The sequence below is a fragment of the Cydia fagiglandana genome, chromosome 25, assembly GCF_963556715.1.
Source record: "Cydia fagiglandana chromosome 25, ilCydFagi1.1, whole genome shotgun sequence".
NCBI lineage: Eukaryota > Metazoa > Arthropoda > Insecta > Lepidoptera > Tortricidae > Cydia > Cydia fagiglandana.
This window is the reverse complement of record NC_085956.1, coordinates 4,524,830-4,542,313: the sequence shown is the minus strand read 5'-3', so window position 1 is coordinate 4,542,313 and position 17,484 is coordinate 4,524,830. Positions and strand designations below refer to the sequence as shown.

At 39.9% G+C, this 17,484-nt stretch overlaps 1 protein-coding gene across 1 annotated transcript in view; it reads right to left on the bottom strand.

The window, feature by feature from the left end:
• Window positions 1-1,211: 1,211 nt before the first annotated feature.
• Window positions 1,212-17,484, bottom strand: part of LOC134676996 (proteoglycan 4-like) — a 50,078-nt gene continuing 33,805 nt past the window's right edge. The window contains exons 2-8 of the mRNA XM_063535370.1: window positions 13,433-13,489; window positions 9,247-9,377; window positions 7,900-8,121; window positions 6,298-6,431; window positions 5,460-5,636; window positions 4,113-4,202; window positions 1,212-3,706 (exon numbers count right to left, since the gene is read on the bottom strand). Coding sequence (XP_063391440.1) covers window positions 1,255-3,706; window positions 4,113-4,202; window positions 5,460-5,636; window positions 6,298-6,431; window positions 7,900-8,121; window positions 9,247-9,377; window positions 13,433-13,475 — 3,249 coding nt within the window. The 5' untranslated portion in view covers window positions 13,476-13,489 and the 3' untranslated portion in view covers window positions 1,212-1,254. The remainder of the gene's footprint in view (window positions 3,707-4,112; window positions 4,203-5,459; window positions 5,637-6,297; window positions 6,432-7,899; window positions 8,122-9,246; window positions 9,378-13,432; window positions 13,490-17,484) is intronic.

Genomic DNA, 17,484 nt, shown 5'->3' with positions numbered 1-17,484 from the left:
GACATTAAGATACACCAACATTTCATTACATTTCTATATTAAGTTTGAAGAAGTCAATATATCCTCAACTCAAAACATTTAATTTATTTATATGAGCCTAGAGTATTCCACTGCTGGGCAAAGGCCTCCCAAAGGCAAATAAAAAATAATTATTTAAGAACTATAAAGTGATTTGTGATTATTATTTTCTTCTTCAACTTTTGAGTATTCGTTTCAGATCAATTGCTAAAAAAAAACATTCTAAGTCAGACAAGTTGATGACCTTAATTTAAAATAAGTGAAATTTATGACCTTAATTTAAAATAAGTGATATAAAAATTGGCAGTGATGTTAAAATAAACTAGAAATGACTAAAGGGCCAAAAACGAAAACCTGCAGCTTGTATTAAACGATTTTTGCGAAAAAATAGTACAAACCGCAGGTTTTTTTTGTTAAATCTTTCAAAGGTTACCCCATCCCATCACAATTTGAATGTTCCAATAATCCACAACAATTCCAATAATCCATAATACGGCATTGGATGAATCAACTTTTTGTGTCACTCGTTACCATGGTATGGTAGGGTAATTCGCCAGTAACTGGCCACTGTAAGTAATTGGCTACCCTAGACTAAAAATGAATTCTATTCACCTATAAATAAACAGATTTCATTTTAGTATCAGTCGGCTAGTTATTGAAGGCTGGCCAGTTACTGGCGAATTACCCTATTTAAATTCATGATATTTAAATTTACCAAATATGCACTTTTGTTTTAGTTATAAGCCATTTCCATAATGAGCGTAATAGTAGAACGTCATACATTTCTTCTAACAAACTGTACCACTATAATCAGTACACGGTGGGAAGAAGTTGATATCTCGGGATATTTTGTTGAAGAAATTTGAACTTAAAATAAAACTGCATAAGGTTCAAATATCTTCCATTTTTTCCCGAGAGTTATCAACTTCTTCCCGCCGTTGTACTTGTAACCATTCTATAGCGTGACGTGACTTTCCTAAGCGTTTGCGTTAAGTGTCAATTTGTATGGGATTTTGAGTTTCCTAAACGTCCCACTAGCGCGTTGTCAAAATCCCATACAAAAATAAACATAACGCAAACGCGAGCGCTCGTCACGCTATCGATTGAAATCTACACTCGAGGATCTGGATAACGGAATATAAACACGAAAAAATTGATCCACGATTACATTTTCAACCTGCGGATTAATATAGAGGCCATCATGATTTTTATATGCCATTGGGACTGGCAACTGACTCAAAATAGTTTAAACTGTGGCGCCTGGTAAACGCTTGAATGGCTTTGAGGTCTTGGGTCATAAACTAGATGCCGCTGTGGCCTTTGTATACCATCTTGGTATCTCTGTGGTTGTAGAAAATATGATGACGGTGTTCTTATGCTAACCCCTGATATCTGCGGCCTCTTCCTAATCTGATAGCTGTTTAATTCCGACGCCGCAAACTGTGGTTCTTGCTGGAAATTGCTCCTAAATCTTGAATAGGTGTAGTCCCTATCTCCTGGAACCATGAATCCACTTGGAATGTTATTTCTTACATTTACATTGGGAAGGACAGGCGCTATAGCCTCGTTAAGTGTAACGTCATAATCGTTTTCGATAGAATCAGCTAGATTCTGTTTTATAGATATGTTCTCTGGTATTCTTAAAGGTTTACCAGTCGCCGTGTAGGGCTTTGAAATTTCTGGATTGACTTCTGGTAATTGAGGGGACGGTTTGAATGGTGCTTCTGTCGGTCTATAATTGTAATCATCTGCTTCTTCTTGTCTTCTTTCTTCCTCTGCTGCCGCTTGCTCAGCCTCTAAATAAGGTTTTAAATAATCTCCAGGTGACAAAGTAGTTTCTAATTTTTCTTTTATCGCGTGGTATTGATCGTTGTATATCCTTAATACTTTTGCGGCTAAGTTTTTGGCTTGGTCTTTAGTTGTTAGTTCGAAGGCTGTTGTTGTTGGTCTCTGTGTTGTTATTGGTTTGTGTGTTGTTTTCGGTTTGCGCGTTGTTGATGGTTGGTGCGTCGTTAGTTCTTCTGTTGTGGTTTCTTTTTTGTCATAATCTATATCTTCTTCGTCGTAGTACTCTTCGACATCATCTTCGTAATCGTCTTTTGTCAGTTCGGTTGTAGTTGGTTTTCCTGTTGTAATTGTTGTTGTTGGTTCTTCTGTTGTTGTGGTTGTGGTAGGCCTTGTAGTAGTAGTTGTAGTTGTCGTGGTAGTGGGTCTAGTTGTAGTAGTAGTGGTAGTAGTAGGTTTAGGGGTGGTAGTGGTAGTAGTAGTGGTAGTAGTGGTGCTAGTAGTAGTGGTGGTGGGTTTAGGGGTGGTGTTCGGGGGCGCAGTTAAGTCTTTACCAGCAACTGGTTGCAAGCCCCTAGGCAAGTAGGGACTACCACCCCTAGACGGTAAAAAAGGACGCTTTAGTACTTTTACATTAGGTTTCAGATCTTTGATCCTACTAGTAATATCTTCGTCTTTTGTCTTTACGTGATCTCTATCACTATCTCGCCTGTCTTCGTAATCATCGTAATACTCATCAGTCACTTTAACTTTAGGAGTTTCTTTGTTCCTTTGATTGTAAGTATATTTTTGTGATTTCACAGGCGGCTCATAATAATATTCGTCATCTTCGTAATCGATTGGCCTTTTATTTTTCTTAATTTTAGGCGCTGGACTAGCATAATGAGGCCTTGAAGGCTTAAATTTTTCCTTTTCTACAGGTTCAGGTTTTGGCCTTTGTTGAATTTGACTATTCTTGCCAGATGACGATGGTCTCCTAGTATCTTCCTCTTCGTAATCATCATAATATTCATCATCATCATCAGCTTTTAACGGCGCCTTCGTGGTCGCTATTGGGACATAGTCGTATTTATCTTTCTCGGTGGCTGGAACCGGCCGTTTGATCTTTGGCGGCATTCTTGGTTGACTAAATATACCATGGCCATTAGGTTTCACTAACGTTTGACCTTCAGGAGCAGTTGGTGGCTGTCTTCTGTCTTCACGAACTCTCTCATCATCATAATTTCTCTCTGGCCTTGGTTCTGGTTTATTGTAAGGCCTTTCATCTCTGCCTTTCTCCCTCTCTCCTCTATATCTTCGTCCTTCATTAGAATAAGGTCTTGAAGGTTTGCCTTCATCCCTTGATGGTCTTCGTTCATCACGCGGCCTTATTTCGTCACGAGTTCTTCCTTCATCCTTGGGCTTAACTTCATCTCTATGTCTACCTTCATCTCTTGGTCTTATTTCATCACGCGATCTTATTTCATCACGTGGTCTCTTTTCATCTCTTGGTCTAATCTCATCGCGTGGCCGAATCTCATCTCGAGGCTTCATTTCATCTCTAGGCCTAATTTCATCTCTAGGCCTTATTTCTTCACGTGTTTTCCCTTCATCCCTGGCCCTGAATCCTTCCCTAGGTTTTTCATTTCTCATATCATCTCGGCCAGGTTCATCACGGGGTCGCTTTTCATTTGGTTTATCTTTATGCCTTGGTCTGTCATCGTCTCTATATCTCTCTTCTTCTTCATCTCTAGGTCTAGGTCTTCTGTTTCCAGCTCTATAGCCAGGTCTATCTTCTTCGTCTTCATACTGACGCCTGTCGCTGTAAGGCCTCTTAGCTGGCCTATTGGGCCTGTCGTAGGGTCTTCTGTCCTCGTAGTCATCTTCAGGTTGCTCGTCTCTTGGACGCGGTCGACGTTCGTACCTGTAAAAAATTAAATTCTGTTTAAAACCACAGAATAAATACTAGGTACAGAAGACTCACTCTCTAACAAAACGCGTCTGTTACGACCAGCAGATATGGCCGCTAAATGGCGACAGCGCCACGCGCGGCTTATGGCTTTCCCCAAAATTGGTGTGGAACGGATGTACTTTTACCTACCTGTAACAAAGCGACGAAATCGCGGAGTGAGCCACGCGTATTGAAGCGTAGAACTCTTTGTTGTTTGTTTGCGTAAAGCTTGCTTTTGTCTAGGTATATGATATTTTTTAAATCTTTGTCAATTTTCCTTGCATGCCGCTAGAGGTTAAAGGAAATCTGTTGCGTTCATTTAGTCAGCTAGAAAACGCATGGAGCATGTTGTGCGGACTGTACAAAGATAGGGACAAACCTGTCATCCTCGTAGTCATCTACAGGCCTCCGCTTCCTGCCTCCCGGCCTGCCTTGGGGTCGAGGCCTGGGCCTGGGTCTCCTGCCACCCCTGAAAATAGACGTCATTGCTTGAATGAGACAAAGTTTTGAAGGAATAATGAACAGGGGAGTCATTTTAGATTCATTTTAAATTACTGTCACCAAAGAGAATAGAATACGGAGTTACATAATATATCTTTGCTATCACGGTGTGTTAAATTTCAAGTATTCAAATAAAGGACCATGGGCAACTTTGTATGGAGCCTGGACCCAACGCCAACAGAAATGAGAGTAAGGTAATTAGATAGGTATTTATATGTACTTCATTTTATTCTATGGGCACCAAGCGGAATTCCATTGCAGAACTGAGAAATTGGTATTTTAGCCAAAATGTCGTCACCCTTATTACCTAGGCAATAGAGTCCAAGTAAGTTAATTAATTGCTGCAGGGTAGATGTTCGCGCGCCGCCGGCGAGCACACCGAATGATTTTCCGCGCTCGCCCGGCGGTGGACTCTATTGCCTAGGTAATAAAGGTGACGACATTTTGACTAAAATACCAATTTCTCAGTTCTGCAATGGAATTCCGCTTGGTGCCCATAGAACAAAATGAAGTACATAGAAATACTTATCTAATGACCTAATTCTCAACTCTGTTGGTTTTGGGGCAATTTTGACGCATAGTCCTTTAATATACATTTCTTGATAAAATGACCATTTTGACGTTTGGTGCAGTAATGCAGATGACAGCAGTATTGCAGAATGACAATACTTCCGACTGCATTGCAGCCGCAAATGTCAAGATCAATGTTGCTGCCCGGATTTTTGATATTTGCAGTAATGTTGGCGTAGTCTCAATTAGAACGGTACCGAAACCACTTTACAGTCTCGTATTTAATGTTAATTCCTCACCGAGTACCTATTAATAGTCTTTATACCGGGTGTGGCCTGTAACATGAGCAAATAATTAAAACATAGATTGTACTCCTCATACGGAGACACTTTTGTTCAACAACTTTAAAAAATTATGAAGGGTTTAGACTCCCTATTTTTCATACAAAATAAATATTATCTTCAATGGACGCCATCGCCACGCCATTATCATTGTGATTGGCGTTGCTTGTCACGCCTTAAACATAACAAAATTCGCAATAAGTACATTGCGTCTTAAATAAACTTTCAATGTATTAAAAATCAAACCACAAGTTATTTTTAAAAGTCGCCGAACAAATGTTGATCAGTATGAGGAGTACAGCCTACAGTTTAATTTTTTGCTCATATTACAGGCCACACCCGGTATAAAGACGAAGCAGATATATTATACTAACCTCTCTTCATAATCGTAGTCATCCCTCGCCGGATAATAGTAATCATCATCATAATAGTCATATCTATGAGGCCGGCGGGGCCGCGGGTGCGGGCGGGGGGTAGTGGTGGTCGTGGTGGTCGTTGTGGTGGGGGGAGGGATGGTGGTCGTCGACGCGGCCTTGTAGAGAGCTTCGTTCCTGGAAATATATGATTGAGGTTAGTTTGAGAAGACATTTTGTACTTAAACAGGCTTTTTGCGACCGCGGCGTTTCCCGGTTGCATATAAGGAGAGAATAATTAGAAGTCAGCAGGTAATTGTTGAGAATCACCCAAAATAGGCGCCAGTCGTCGAGTTGCGGAAAATCGCCCGAATTACAATATAATTATAAACTGAAATATATGTCATATATTTACTGAGAAAAAGTGACCAAGGCCTCCAGGACAGGCACCTCCCGCGATAGCAGAGGACGCTGGTTCGATTCCAGCCTGGGGCACTGGAGGCCTTGGTCACTTTTTCTTAGTATATGACATTTATTTCAGTTTATAATTTATACAGTAGTGTTTCTACTTAAAATAAAAACAAATTAAAATATTTTCTGAAAATAATTTAATTTGTTCTAATACTTCTAATAGACAATACAATTGTTGGGAAATCCTTGGAAGAATGAGTCTAACGGCCTGACCACGACATTGCGCGACTAGCTTCGGCTAAGGCGAAAACCATAGGTGGGAACGAAAGGTCCGATCGCTGTGTCTCGCTCCAACCTATGGTTGTCGCCTAACCCGAAGCCAGTCGCGCAATGACGTCCTGGCCAAGCCGTAAGGCGTCGTCATTGACACAAGCGCCAGGAAACTCACCTGTTGAAATAGTTCGGCGAGTTCTTGCAATCCACTTCAGAGACAAAGTGGCAGATGAAGGTCTTCTGATCGAACGCCGTGTAGTTCGCGCAGAGGAAGTCGTACCGCGTGCCGAAAAGGCAGTGGTGGTAAACCTGGAACCAGAGGAGCGGGGATTATTATTTGGAGCCTGTTGTGTCCCACTGCTGGGCAAAGGCCGGACCCAATTCCTCTACAGATATCTGTCTAGTGCAGTGGTTCTTAACCTGGGGGTAATTACCCCCGTGGGGGTAAAACTGGTATTTTAGGGGGGTAATAAGCTAACCTAATATAACAATACAACAAACGTACACGTTTTATTTTTTATTACCATTGGGAGGAGGGGTAAAATCAGGTTCCCTAGTTAGTCATAGGGGTGACCGGACTGAAAAGGTTAAGAACCACTGGTCTAGTGCTTTCTGGCCTCTCCTTTAAGGAGTCCCGTTCAGCAGGGATTATCTATCAAAAAAATTGTTCCACCACGCTTATACACCAGAAAGACTTTACTTACTTCGTAAAGGAGCACATTTTAATTGAATCATGAGTAGATATGATTCAAACAATTTCTGTTAAAAAGCTTTAATTCTTTGTACAGACCACCTTTATCTATGTAAATCTTTCTCTGTGTTTCTATAGAGAGAACAGGTAGGTATTTGTTTAATACCTGAAAGAATGAATCTTTCGTATATCAATTTAATTCCAAACATAAAATTCGAAATTTAGTTATAATCGCTGATTAGTAGTACTAAAGAGCTTTAGACGCTAGACTTGACACTTATGAAGAACTGATAATCCATCAAGTGACCCGTCACACATGAAATGTATTGTTTGTGGTGAAGGCATGGCCTCAAGGGGTAGGCAGAGAGATTGCAGCCATTAAACTCTCCAGGCAAGTTGGGGTAACAAATGAAACTTTTACTTGGCACTTATGAGGAACAGAAGCGTAGAACCCATTGTGCTGTTCATACTCGTATGACTTAAAATCTATCATCTTTGGTGGCTGAAGGGCGTCGTAGAAGGAATAACTAATATAGCTAATATATCGTGATTCAGTTCTCAGGGACTACCCTCATACTAGTAAGGTCATTAAGAAGCTCTTACTTGACACTTATGAAGAACAGACGCGTAGAACCCATCATGTAACCCGTCACACTTGAAGTCTATCATCTCTGGTGGAGGCACGGTCTCGTAGAAGGGGTAGCTAGAGAGATTGTAGCCATTCAGCTCTCGGGGCAAGTTGGGGTGACAAATAAAACACTTACTTGGCACTTATGAGGGACAGACGCGTAGAACCCATCATGTAACCCGTCACATTTGAAGTCTATCATCTCTGGTGGAGGCACGGTCTCGTAGAAGGGGTAGCTAGGGAGATTGTAGCCATTTAGCTCTCGGGGCAAGTTGGGGTGACAAATAAAACACTTACTTGGCACTTATGAGGGACAGACACGTAGAACCCATCATGTTACCCGTCACACTAGAAGTCTATCATCTCTGGTGGAGGCACGGTCTCGTAGAAGGGGTAGCTAGAGAGATTGTAGCCATTCAGCTCTCGGAGCAAGTTGGGGTGACAAATAAAACACTTACTTGGCACTTATGAGGGACAGACGCGTAGAACCCATCATGTAACCCGTCACACTTGAAGTCTATCATCTCTGGTGGAGGCACGGTCTCATAGAAGGGGTAGCTAGAGAGATTGTAGCCATTCAGCTCTCGGGGGAGGTTGGGGTCGTAAATGTAGTCGATTTGAGGGATCCCCGTTAGTTTGCTGGTGGTGTTGGTCTCTCCTCCTTCCGCTGTTGTTTCTAACTGAAATGAAAAGATTTTGATGAAAGGATGTACATTTTTTTCCAAGAATCAATAATCGATTTAGGAATCGTGTTGAAAATTAGGAATCTTTATTATAAAAAATTAGTTCATCAGTGGAAGTTACGCATCAAGTAAGTATTACCTACCTAAAAGTACCGTTTAGGACTATGAGAGCTCATAGTTCTAAACAGTCAACTATAAGGTAAACATACTGGTGCTCGACGTGGTCCCAGTACATGTCATCTTGAAACTTAAGTAATTGTCAGTAGAGGTGACAGCAAGGTGTCATCTATTGAGCATTAGCATGTCGAGCACTAGTACGTTTACCTTACAAGAAATATCTTTACTTAGATTTGAGATTGGAAGTTATTTCTTTTTGACTGACTTGAAACCATTCGAAAGCGTATTTAATTTTACTAAAACCAATGCGAATTATAATTAATGTATGGAGCCGATACTAGCGCCCTCTGCTGAGCTCTGCACTAATGAGATGAAGCTGATTCAGCTTTTCAAAATATGAAATTGATTTGATATCCATCAATTGATATGAGATTAAATGAGATTAAAATCAAGTCAGTACTATGTTTTTAAAATGTAAATACAGGAAGGCGGACGTGATTATATAAATCATATACTAGTAAGCAACGTCAGATAGTCGAAGGTTAGAGCAACTTTTCGATCGACGTAGGGAACTCGCGAAGGTGATACGCGTTATACGTTTCCTGACAGAATTTCTCCTTATTTGCTGCGATTATCAAGGCGAAATGTCTGCATTATTGTAGCATTACTTATCTATCTATATACAGTGCTCATTAGTTATTGTTTTCGGGGGACCTTGCGGATACACTTCCATAGGGATATTTTGTGCAATTATCCGCTAGAAGAGATCCGTCAACTCATCATCATTATCATCATTTCAGCCATAAGACGTCCACTGCTAAACATAGGCCTCCCCCTTGGACCTCCATATACGTGCCGGTTGGAAGCGACCCGCATCCAGCGTCTTCCGGCGACCTTGACAAGGTCGTCTGTCCATCTTGTGGGTGGACGTCCTACGCTGCGCTTGCTAGTCCTATTGACTAGTCCTATTAACTAATATCTATTGAGTTATAAATGGACTGGTACCTGTTCATCTTCCGGCGCGCTCGGCTCCTCGGGCGCTGCCGTGGTTGTGGTGGTCTTGGCAAAGATGAGGGAGGTAGCCCTCGCCGCCGATGTGGTGGGGATCTCCAGGGATAGCACCGCAATTGTGATACCTGGAAGTGGAAATGTTAGGTTAACCAGAGCGCAATAACGATGAAATAGATTCTTCGCTAATGCTCGGTCAATATAAAAATGGGAATAAAGTCAAACGAAGAGGCATATAGCTATGCACGTAAAGCTGACTTATATAAGTTCTCAAAGTAATGCTCCATATTACTACACCTTATAAAACAAAGTCCCCCACCGTATCTGCCTGATTGTGTGTACTGTAAAGGTTTACAACCTTTACAGGCTTTTTTATTCTGTGACTGGCTAGTCGCGATATTTAAATTTAGAATTTTAAGCCCGCAAATGGAACGCGGTGCGCGTTCGGCATTCGATTAGAGGCAGCCATCGAGTGAAGATATTTGTGTAAATTGCATTCTAGCTGAGAAATTATTATATTTATTATATTTATCCAAGGCCCACAGCGTCCTCCCAATAGGCCGTCCCCATTACATACGTATGTTCGTGATAAACTCAAACGGTTTTCACCTATCAATAGAGTGATTCTTGAGGAAGGTTTAGGTCTTGTGTAAAGGATGTCACATTAGACCGGGCCGTGTCCGGGCCGGAGCTTCGCAGCGCTTACTTTTCCATGCCATGACAGGCGATGCGAAAACGATGCGCCGGAAGCTCAGGCCCGGACACGGCCCGGTCTAACTTGATTCATCCTTACCCCGTACGAAGCCGGGCGGGACGCTTGTTGTAAGCAAAAAGAATAGATAGTATAGAGGGGTCCTGTCATAGTAAATGTTGTAGTCACTGTAAATTTACTGCCATCTATCGACACACGACTATAACTCAAAATAAACACGTATAAAATTATCACAAAAATGAATATATATGGATAAATGATTTTATTAATTTTATATCATTTTGACCCATGTTCATTCACTGATATCTATGTGTTAAAATTGTTAAATATGAAACGGTGTCGTCACGCCATCTAGCCGAGAATAGGCCCAAGGTGTGTGCGCCATCTAGGGTTGCCAGATCGGAAGGCGCTATTATCGGGAAACAATATAAATTTTTCGGGATTTTGGGACTTAAGTCGGGAAACAAATAAGTACATTCAAATGAATGTACTAATTGTATTAAAAACAACGATATTTTACATTATTGGCACTACGTCAGCTCGGTCGCTCGACGACAGTTCAGAACTTGAAATTATTGTTTTATAACGTGAAGCCGTTTTTCGGGACAGTTTACACTTTGTCGGGAATTCGGAACACATGCTAAAAATCGGGAGAATCCCGCCAAATCCCGACCATCTGTCAACCCTAGCGCCATCTATTCGAGAATGACTTTTTCTTGATTTCCGAGGCACGTTTTTTCTTAGACTTTATTCATCTTATACGAAGTTACATATTTCTTTGGTGTAAGGAAATGGTCGAACTATTTTCACCTTCCTGAAAGCACCTGAAAGCGAGCGTGTCGCGGAACTATTTCACGCGATTTCACTAACAAATGTAATTAATTCAGCGATATTTACTGAAACATGCGTCGCGTGTCAACTGTTTCCTCGTTTACATACATTGCACGCGTATCCGTTACTGGTATAACTGAGTCACGGTAAAACGGTCCGGCTCCGGGCCGAGGCGTCCGACGCTGCAGTTTTCTATAGAAAGCATCACGTGATCACCGATCAGCCGTCATAGAAAACGAAGTGTCGGAAGCCTCAGCCAGTACCCGGACCGTTCTAACGCGAGTCATCCTTTAAACGGTACTTAATTGCGTATATAATAGGGTATTTGACTACTAGTCAAATCAGTTTCTTTTTCGAGCTGTCAAAAATATTTGCTACTATGGAATTTATAGGAAACCCTAGCATGTGACGTACGTCACGATAAAATTATCTACTCTTTTCTAGTTTTATACGGGTTTTAAAATATAAATTGTGTCTAAAAATAACTGCTCCCTACGTTATTGTTCGCCTCTATTAATATTCTGGTGCTTTATTTCTTGCATGATGTAAAATATTTTTTTTTTAAATACAGTTAACTACCCTATTAAGGATACGGCGTGCACCCAGTAGATGGTCAGATGTGGTCCAAAATATTACCCAGACTTCGCTCCAGGTAACGATGCAGATGGCCGAAGATCGAGAGGCCTGGAGAGCAGTGGTACGAAGAATAACCCATAGGAGTCACGTCCCTCAGACATGAGGTCACGACCATGAAAAAGACCCTATTAAGCTTTAAATAGAATTCACATCAACATTTTCTAAAAACTCGAGTTTTTATTAAGCGGAAAGCAATGGCCCTGATATCACATTACCAAAGTAATATAATAGCTTAACCTATAATAATGTCACGATATATTTTATTATAATTATGTTGCACAACTATCGATTTCTATTTTTTAGGCCTTGACATAAAACCTAGACTGCGTTCGACATTTAGTGCTTAACTTTTCCTTTTACAGATATTTGAATGTTCGCGCGATCATCTGCCTAGCACGGATGTCTTTCAAGGTTAGATTTAATATTTTTGGGTTAAATGTCAAGTACGTTTTTGTCACCTGCGATAGGTACATGTAGCTTAAATGTCAGATTAGGCTAATTAGTTAACTACTAGAAGTTAATTATTAAAATATATTAAGTCTCTCTAATACTAATATCATAGAGTAATATAAGTAAAGAAACAGTGCTAACTCCATACATCAGTTTTTAGGGTTCCGTACCCAAAGGGTAAAACGGGACCCTATTACTAAGACTTCGCTGTCCGTCCGTCCGTCTGTCACCAGGCTGTAAGTATCTCACGAACCGTGATAGCTAGACAGTTGAAATTTTCACAGATGATGTATTTCTGTTGCCGCTCTAACAACAAATACTAAAAACAGAATAAAATAAAGATTTAAATGGGGCTCCCATACAACAAACGTGATTTATGACCAAAGTTAAGCAACGTCGGGGGTGGTCAGTACTATGGGTGACCGTTTTTTTTTTTGCATTATTTACAATAAGCGCGATGTAGGGAATGTCTGGCGATTCATAGAAAATGGCAATATTTGCATGGAATCTTTACTACGCCATCCTCTGGGACAATGTTGAAAGCGCCAGAGACGCCACCGTCTCATGGCTCCTCTACACGATGGGCCAACGCCGGCCACTCGGACGCAGCCATGCGGTAGAATGAGATGCCAATATCACTTGCTCCCTCTAACGCATAAATGCGTCCCTCGGAATGGCCGGCGTTGGCCCATCTAGAGGAGCCATCACATAAATGGCAGAGCGTAAAGAAGAAAATGTTGATAAACTAACTTTAGATAGTGGATGACGCAAACGAAATAAAACCTAAGATATAAAGATAATTTATCATTTAAGTAGGCATATTTCAACGTGCTTATGAACGTCAAATACCCAAAGCTACATCGCCTCCAACCCTACACCTCTGCCTCGAGAAGATTTAAATCCCCCCTATTGTTTTGAAAAGATGTGTCTAGACGAGTTTGTTGTCCGTCCCATATTGGGATACCCTCCTCCAATTGTGGAGATATTATTAGAGGTTGCATATGTACTAGACTGGCACAATCTATTGTAAACCTATTACGTCCAATGTAATGTCAATGTTTGAATATGTTTGAATAGAAAATATTGATTCTACCCAAAAACTATAGTTCGTTTTTTTAGCATTAGAAAGAACTTGCAAGAAGGTGAGCGATCTTGACGTATCTTTTAATTGAAAAAGGCTTTTTAAAATTCAAAAACTATTGCTTATGAAAGCAGAAGAATATAAATGATCGTATTAGATTCATAATTGTTACATATTTGTCGTAACTTATTTTTAAAACGTGTTTTTCAATTAAAAGACACATCAAGATTGTTTACCTTATTTCTAATGCTAAAAAAAACGAACTATAGCGTTGACTACCTGTTCCACTTATTCTGCTGGAGACCAGGACCCTGGTTCTTCTAATAGATATTGGGATACCCTGCTCCACAATTGGAGGAGGGTATCCCAATATGGGACGGGCAACAAACTCGGCTAGACACATCTTTTCAAAAATTAAGATCTTATAAGATGATAGAGACATATAATGGTGATGATGATGATGATGTACTTACAAAATATGCTACATCCCAGCCATCTGTGCCGAGAGCGCTTCATGGTGCCAGCTTGACCTGTAACAATAGCACAACATTTAGTTAATTAAAAAAAAAAATCGGACAAGTGCGAGTCGGACTCGCCCACCGAGGGTTCCCTACAAATGTCACTAATTTTTTTTCTTTTTTTTTTGCAAATTATAGTTTTCAGATTTTCCCCGTAGAAATAGATATACCTAGGTATTTGTAGTGGTGTAACACGATATTACTTGTAAAATTTCATAGCCTTAGGTCAACGGGAAGTACCCTATACATTTTGATTTCCTTGAGAGTGTCGAAATATTCGTTTTTTGTGGCATAAACAGCCGTATCTTTTTTTTTACGTCAACACGGAAGTTTGATTTTTTTACGCTTTAAGGGCCTGTAGACCTGAGTTGTTTTTAATCATGGACATATATATTACTTCGTAAGGACGCGGCTAACGAGCACTAAAAAGGGGGCCGCTACATGGGTGTGATATTTGCATTTATCACACCCCGGCGCTCAGTCGTGTGGCGAATTGCGCAGTAGAAAGTTGTCACGCAGCATAACACAAAAATGCCTTATTGCGTTGTAAAAGGGTGCAAAAACCATTATAGGAAGTATAAGAAAAAAAATGGGATCTCATATCATCGGTAAGTAATTTCCAATTAGGTTTATTTATTGCTTAAAACCAATTTTAAACGATAATTTTATTTCATTCTCACGAGCAACTAATGTTCGCTCGTACGTCATAGCGCTAATGCATTAACCTTGTAAGGACGTCATTTCTCTTTGGAAGTTATTATGAAGTAGAAATGCATACTGCGTGATTTGTATAGGTAAATTTACTTAAATATGATTAGTTGATTACCTACCGGATATAATTACCGAAATTAAAGTACCTATTGTCTGTCTTACAGAGTTTGTTCCCGTTTCTTTTACATAATTATTAAAAACATTCGAAATAACAAGATCAAGTATTTGTTATTGTTTTATTCGTTGACTTAGGTACCTAGTATATTAATTCTTGTCAGGTTAAAGTTTTTAATTAACTGTAGGTAAAACTCAAAAAAAATTAACAGGTGAGCGCTAGAAACAAAGCGCGCATTTTCAAACACCGATTAATTCACATCGCTGTATTTAATACTTTCCATTACCTACTTATATTTTTGCATCATATTTGTGGACAGGTGGCACGCTCTCGTTTCGGAGGCCAAGATTCTCTTTGGATCACTGAGCCAAAATAGTTAGTTTGTATTGCTGTTTCCTTCTTTTTTACTCTACCTGTTTTGCAAGCAAGAAACTAACAGAAATAGTTGTTCGCCGCATTTTACTCGCGAAAGCTCGGGAGGTACTTATCGAACTGTACTGCTGTCTGCGATCATATATAACTAAGGATACCGCCTTTAGGAACATTACCGTTCAAATTCTCGGGCCAAATTAGCACACACACACAATTACGCCTACATTCAAATAAGACGACGCGTTTACAGAGCCTGTAATCAAAGCTGGTAAACGAAATAATAGTCATCTTTATTATACTAATGGTACATAGGTAAGTGTGGATGAAATGCATATAATGTCAATAACTACCAATCAGCGACATTAATCCGCTAATAACCTTCTTGCTGTACGTACTGGCCGCTGAGAGTTCGTGGTTCATATTTGATTAGAATATGACTTGGACAGGGATAGGTTTATGCCATACAGTGAAGAACCAGTCAAATAATTCACGTATAATAATTTAATGCAGATTAAAAGATAACTAGTTAAAATGTTGTTATGACATGACAGACTAACTCAACATAAGTAAATATATCATTGTTGTATAAATGTATTCCGCTATAATAAGTATTTTGTATATTTTATTATCAATCTGCATGGCAGTGCGAAGTCACGTCTGTCCGTTTTTCTAAGATCAAGTACGCCATAGTAAATGTATGGTGGCGAACTTGATCTTAGAAATCGGACTGGCTATACAGTCTGCAAAATTTACATGGGTACACGAATCGCGTCAAAAATATTTGAACAGGCGGAGTCACAATAAATCCCCACTTTCAGTTCAGAATATTTTATATGTATATAGCCGGTCAAGCAAGTTTGTCAGTAGAAAAAGGTGCAAAATTAAAATTTTGTATAGGACCACAGCCGTTCGCGCGCTTACATTTTCTAAATTTGCCGCTCTTATAATATTCTAAACTTTCGCGTTTTGAACACATATTAACTCACATTATACGGAACGAAACTGATTTACGTCGGTAAATCAAGGTAATTGAATATTATTCGCGTTAGACCCGTCTATAATGTGAGTTAATATGTTTGCCGCTCTTTTCTACTAACGGAAATGGCTTGAGAGAGAACCTACATATATGTGACAGTAGAGGGTGGATTCAAATGATCAACATTTTCAGATAATGTGTGTATTTGTTAAATTAATTCAGTGAAAGCATGATAGGAATAGGAATTTATCTACATATAGGAGACCGGGTATGATTATCTCACGGGTTATATCTCATGAATAGAACATATTCTAGATATCTTGCCAGGCATCCACTCAATTTCATGTCTCTCTAATTGGCCAGCTTTTTTCCATAGTTCTCTGCGAATAGCATCTTGTGGGAATCTGAATGGAAAGTAATGTAAAATGACAATAACAAATTTGATTATTAATTTGAAATAACTAGGTAGTTTTTTTATAGCTCCATCTCATGAAATAAAAAAGGAAAATACAAATCTGTAAGAAGGAATTTATTACTACATTTATAATTAAGTATATAGAAAATACCTAAACCAAACACAAGTTAATAAAATAGTCTACTTCATTTAGCATAACACCATCCCTATTATCCTCGCAATTTAAAAAGTCGTATGTTGTTATGAAAGTCGTATGCAGTTGTTACGTTTTAGCTTAGCACGGTAGTATTCAAAACAAATCGTCATGTTTTTTCCAAATTCTACTGAAGTTATCTGTTTACTACAAGTGAAAAGTGATTCCACTGTCCTTGGTATGTACTAAAATAACTTCTGCACCACTTCACGACACATGAATATATTTTTAATTACAAAAAAACGTTGTTTTTATAAATCAATTTAGCCATTTGTCACTGACTGTCATCTCGGTCGTACTGAGATTGTCAATCGAGCAGTTTGTAAGTACCGCCTATCGCGGGGTAGTTTGCGTTGGGTCATAATTGAGCGGACAGAATACTTCCATGTATAGCATTTCGCTGACTGCTGTAGCTAGTAGCTCGGCCAACTTGTCGACCTTGACAGAGCCGGCTTACACAGGGCGGCACACCGCACTGCGCGAATGTTTAAAATATTGCATTGCCACCTGAGACGATAATGACATCACGAAATAACGTAGAAGAACGGAAACTTATAAGGATAAGTTCGCCCATTTTAATACAATAAATATGTTAACTAAAGCATTTATTACGAGAATCATAAGTAATACATAGGCAAAGGGTTAGGTTAAGACATATGTAGGTAGGGTAGAAAAGGGGTTTCAGTCGATGTGTGGAAGGGCGGCACCGTCGTCGAACCCAAGCCACCAGGCGGGGGACTTAAACCGGTGGCGTGTGCCTCGGATGCACATGGTGGTGGCACGTATAACGGCGTTACTGATCCTGCATCTCAGCCAGCCCAGTACAGTACTTAGAGATCGGTTCCAACGTTGAGATATGGTTTCTGCCATATGTTTTATAACGGAGGACATTTGGGGTGCATAGACGCTGTCAACAGATGTTACAAGTGGTGTGAAAGTTGCATGTCGCATTTCACAGGCCGTGGAATATTTTCTCTGGTTTTCGTCTTCAGCTGATTTTAGTACAGATGTCACGGGTCTTGAGAGGTAAGAAGGAGCGTCAGTGTCGACGACACGGATATCAAACAACGCCAACAAATACAACAAATAATTTTGATTAACCATAAACTTAATCGACGCTCTTCTGATATAAACCGCGAATAAACTTAACAAGCCTTGTACGCCCGTACAAAGTTATCGCGAGAGTCGAGCTCACGTAGTTGTACGCAGTGTGTAACAGATGGCG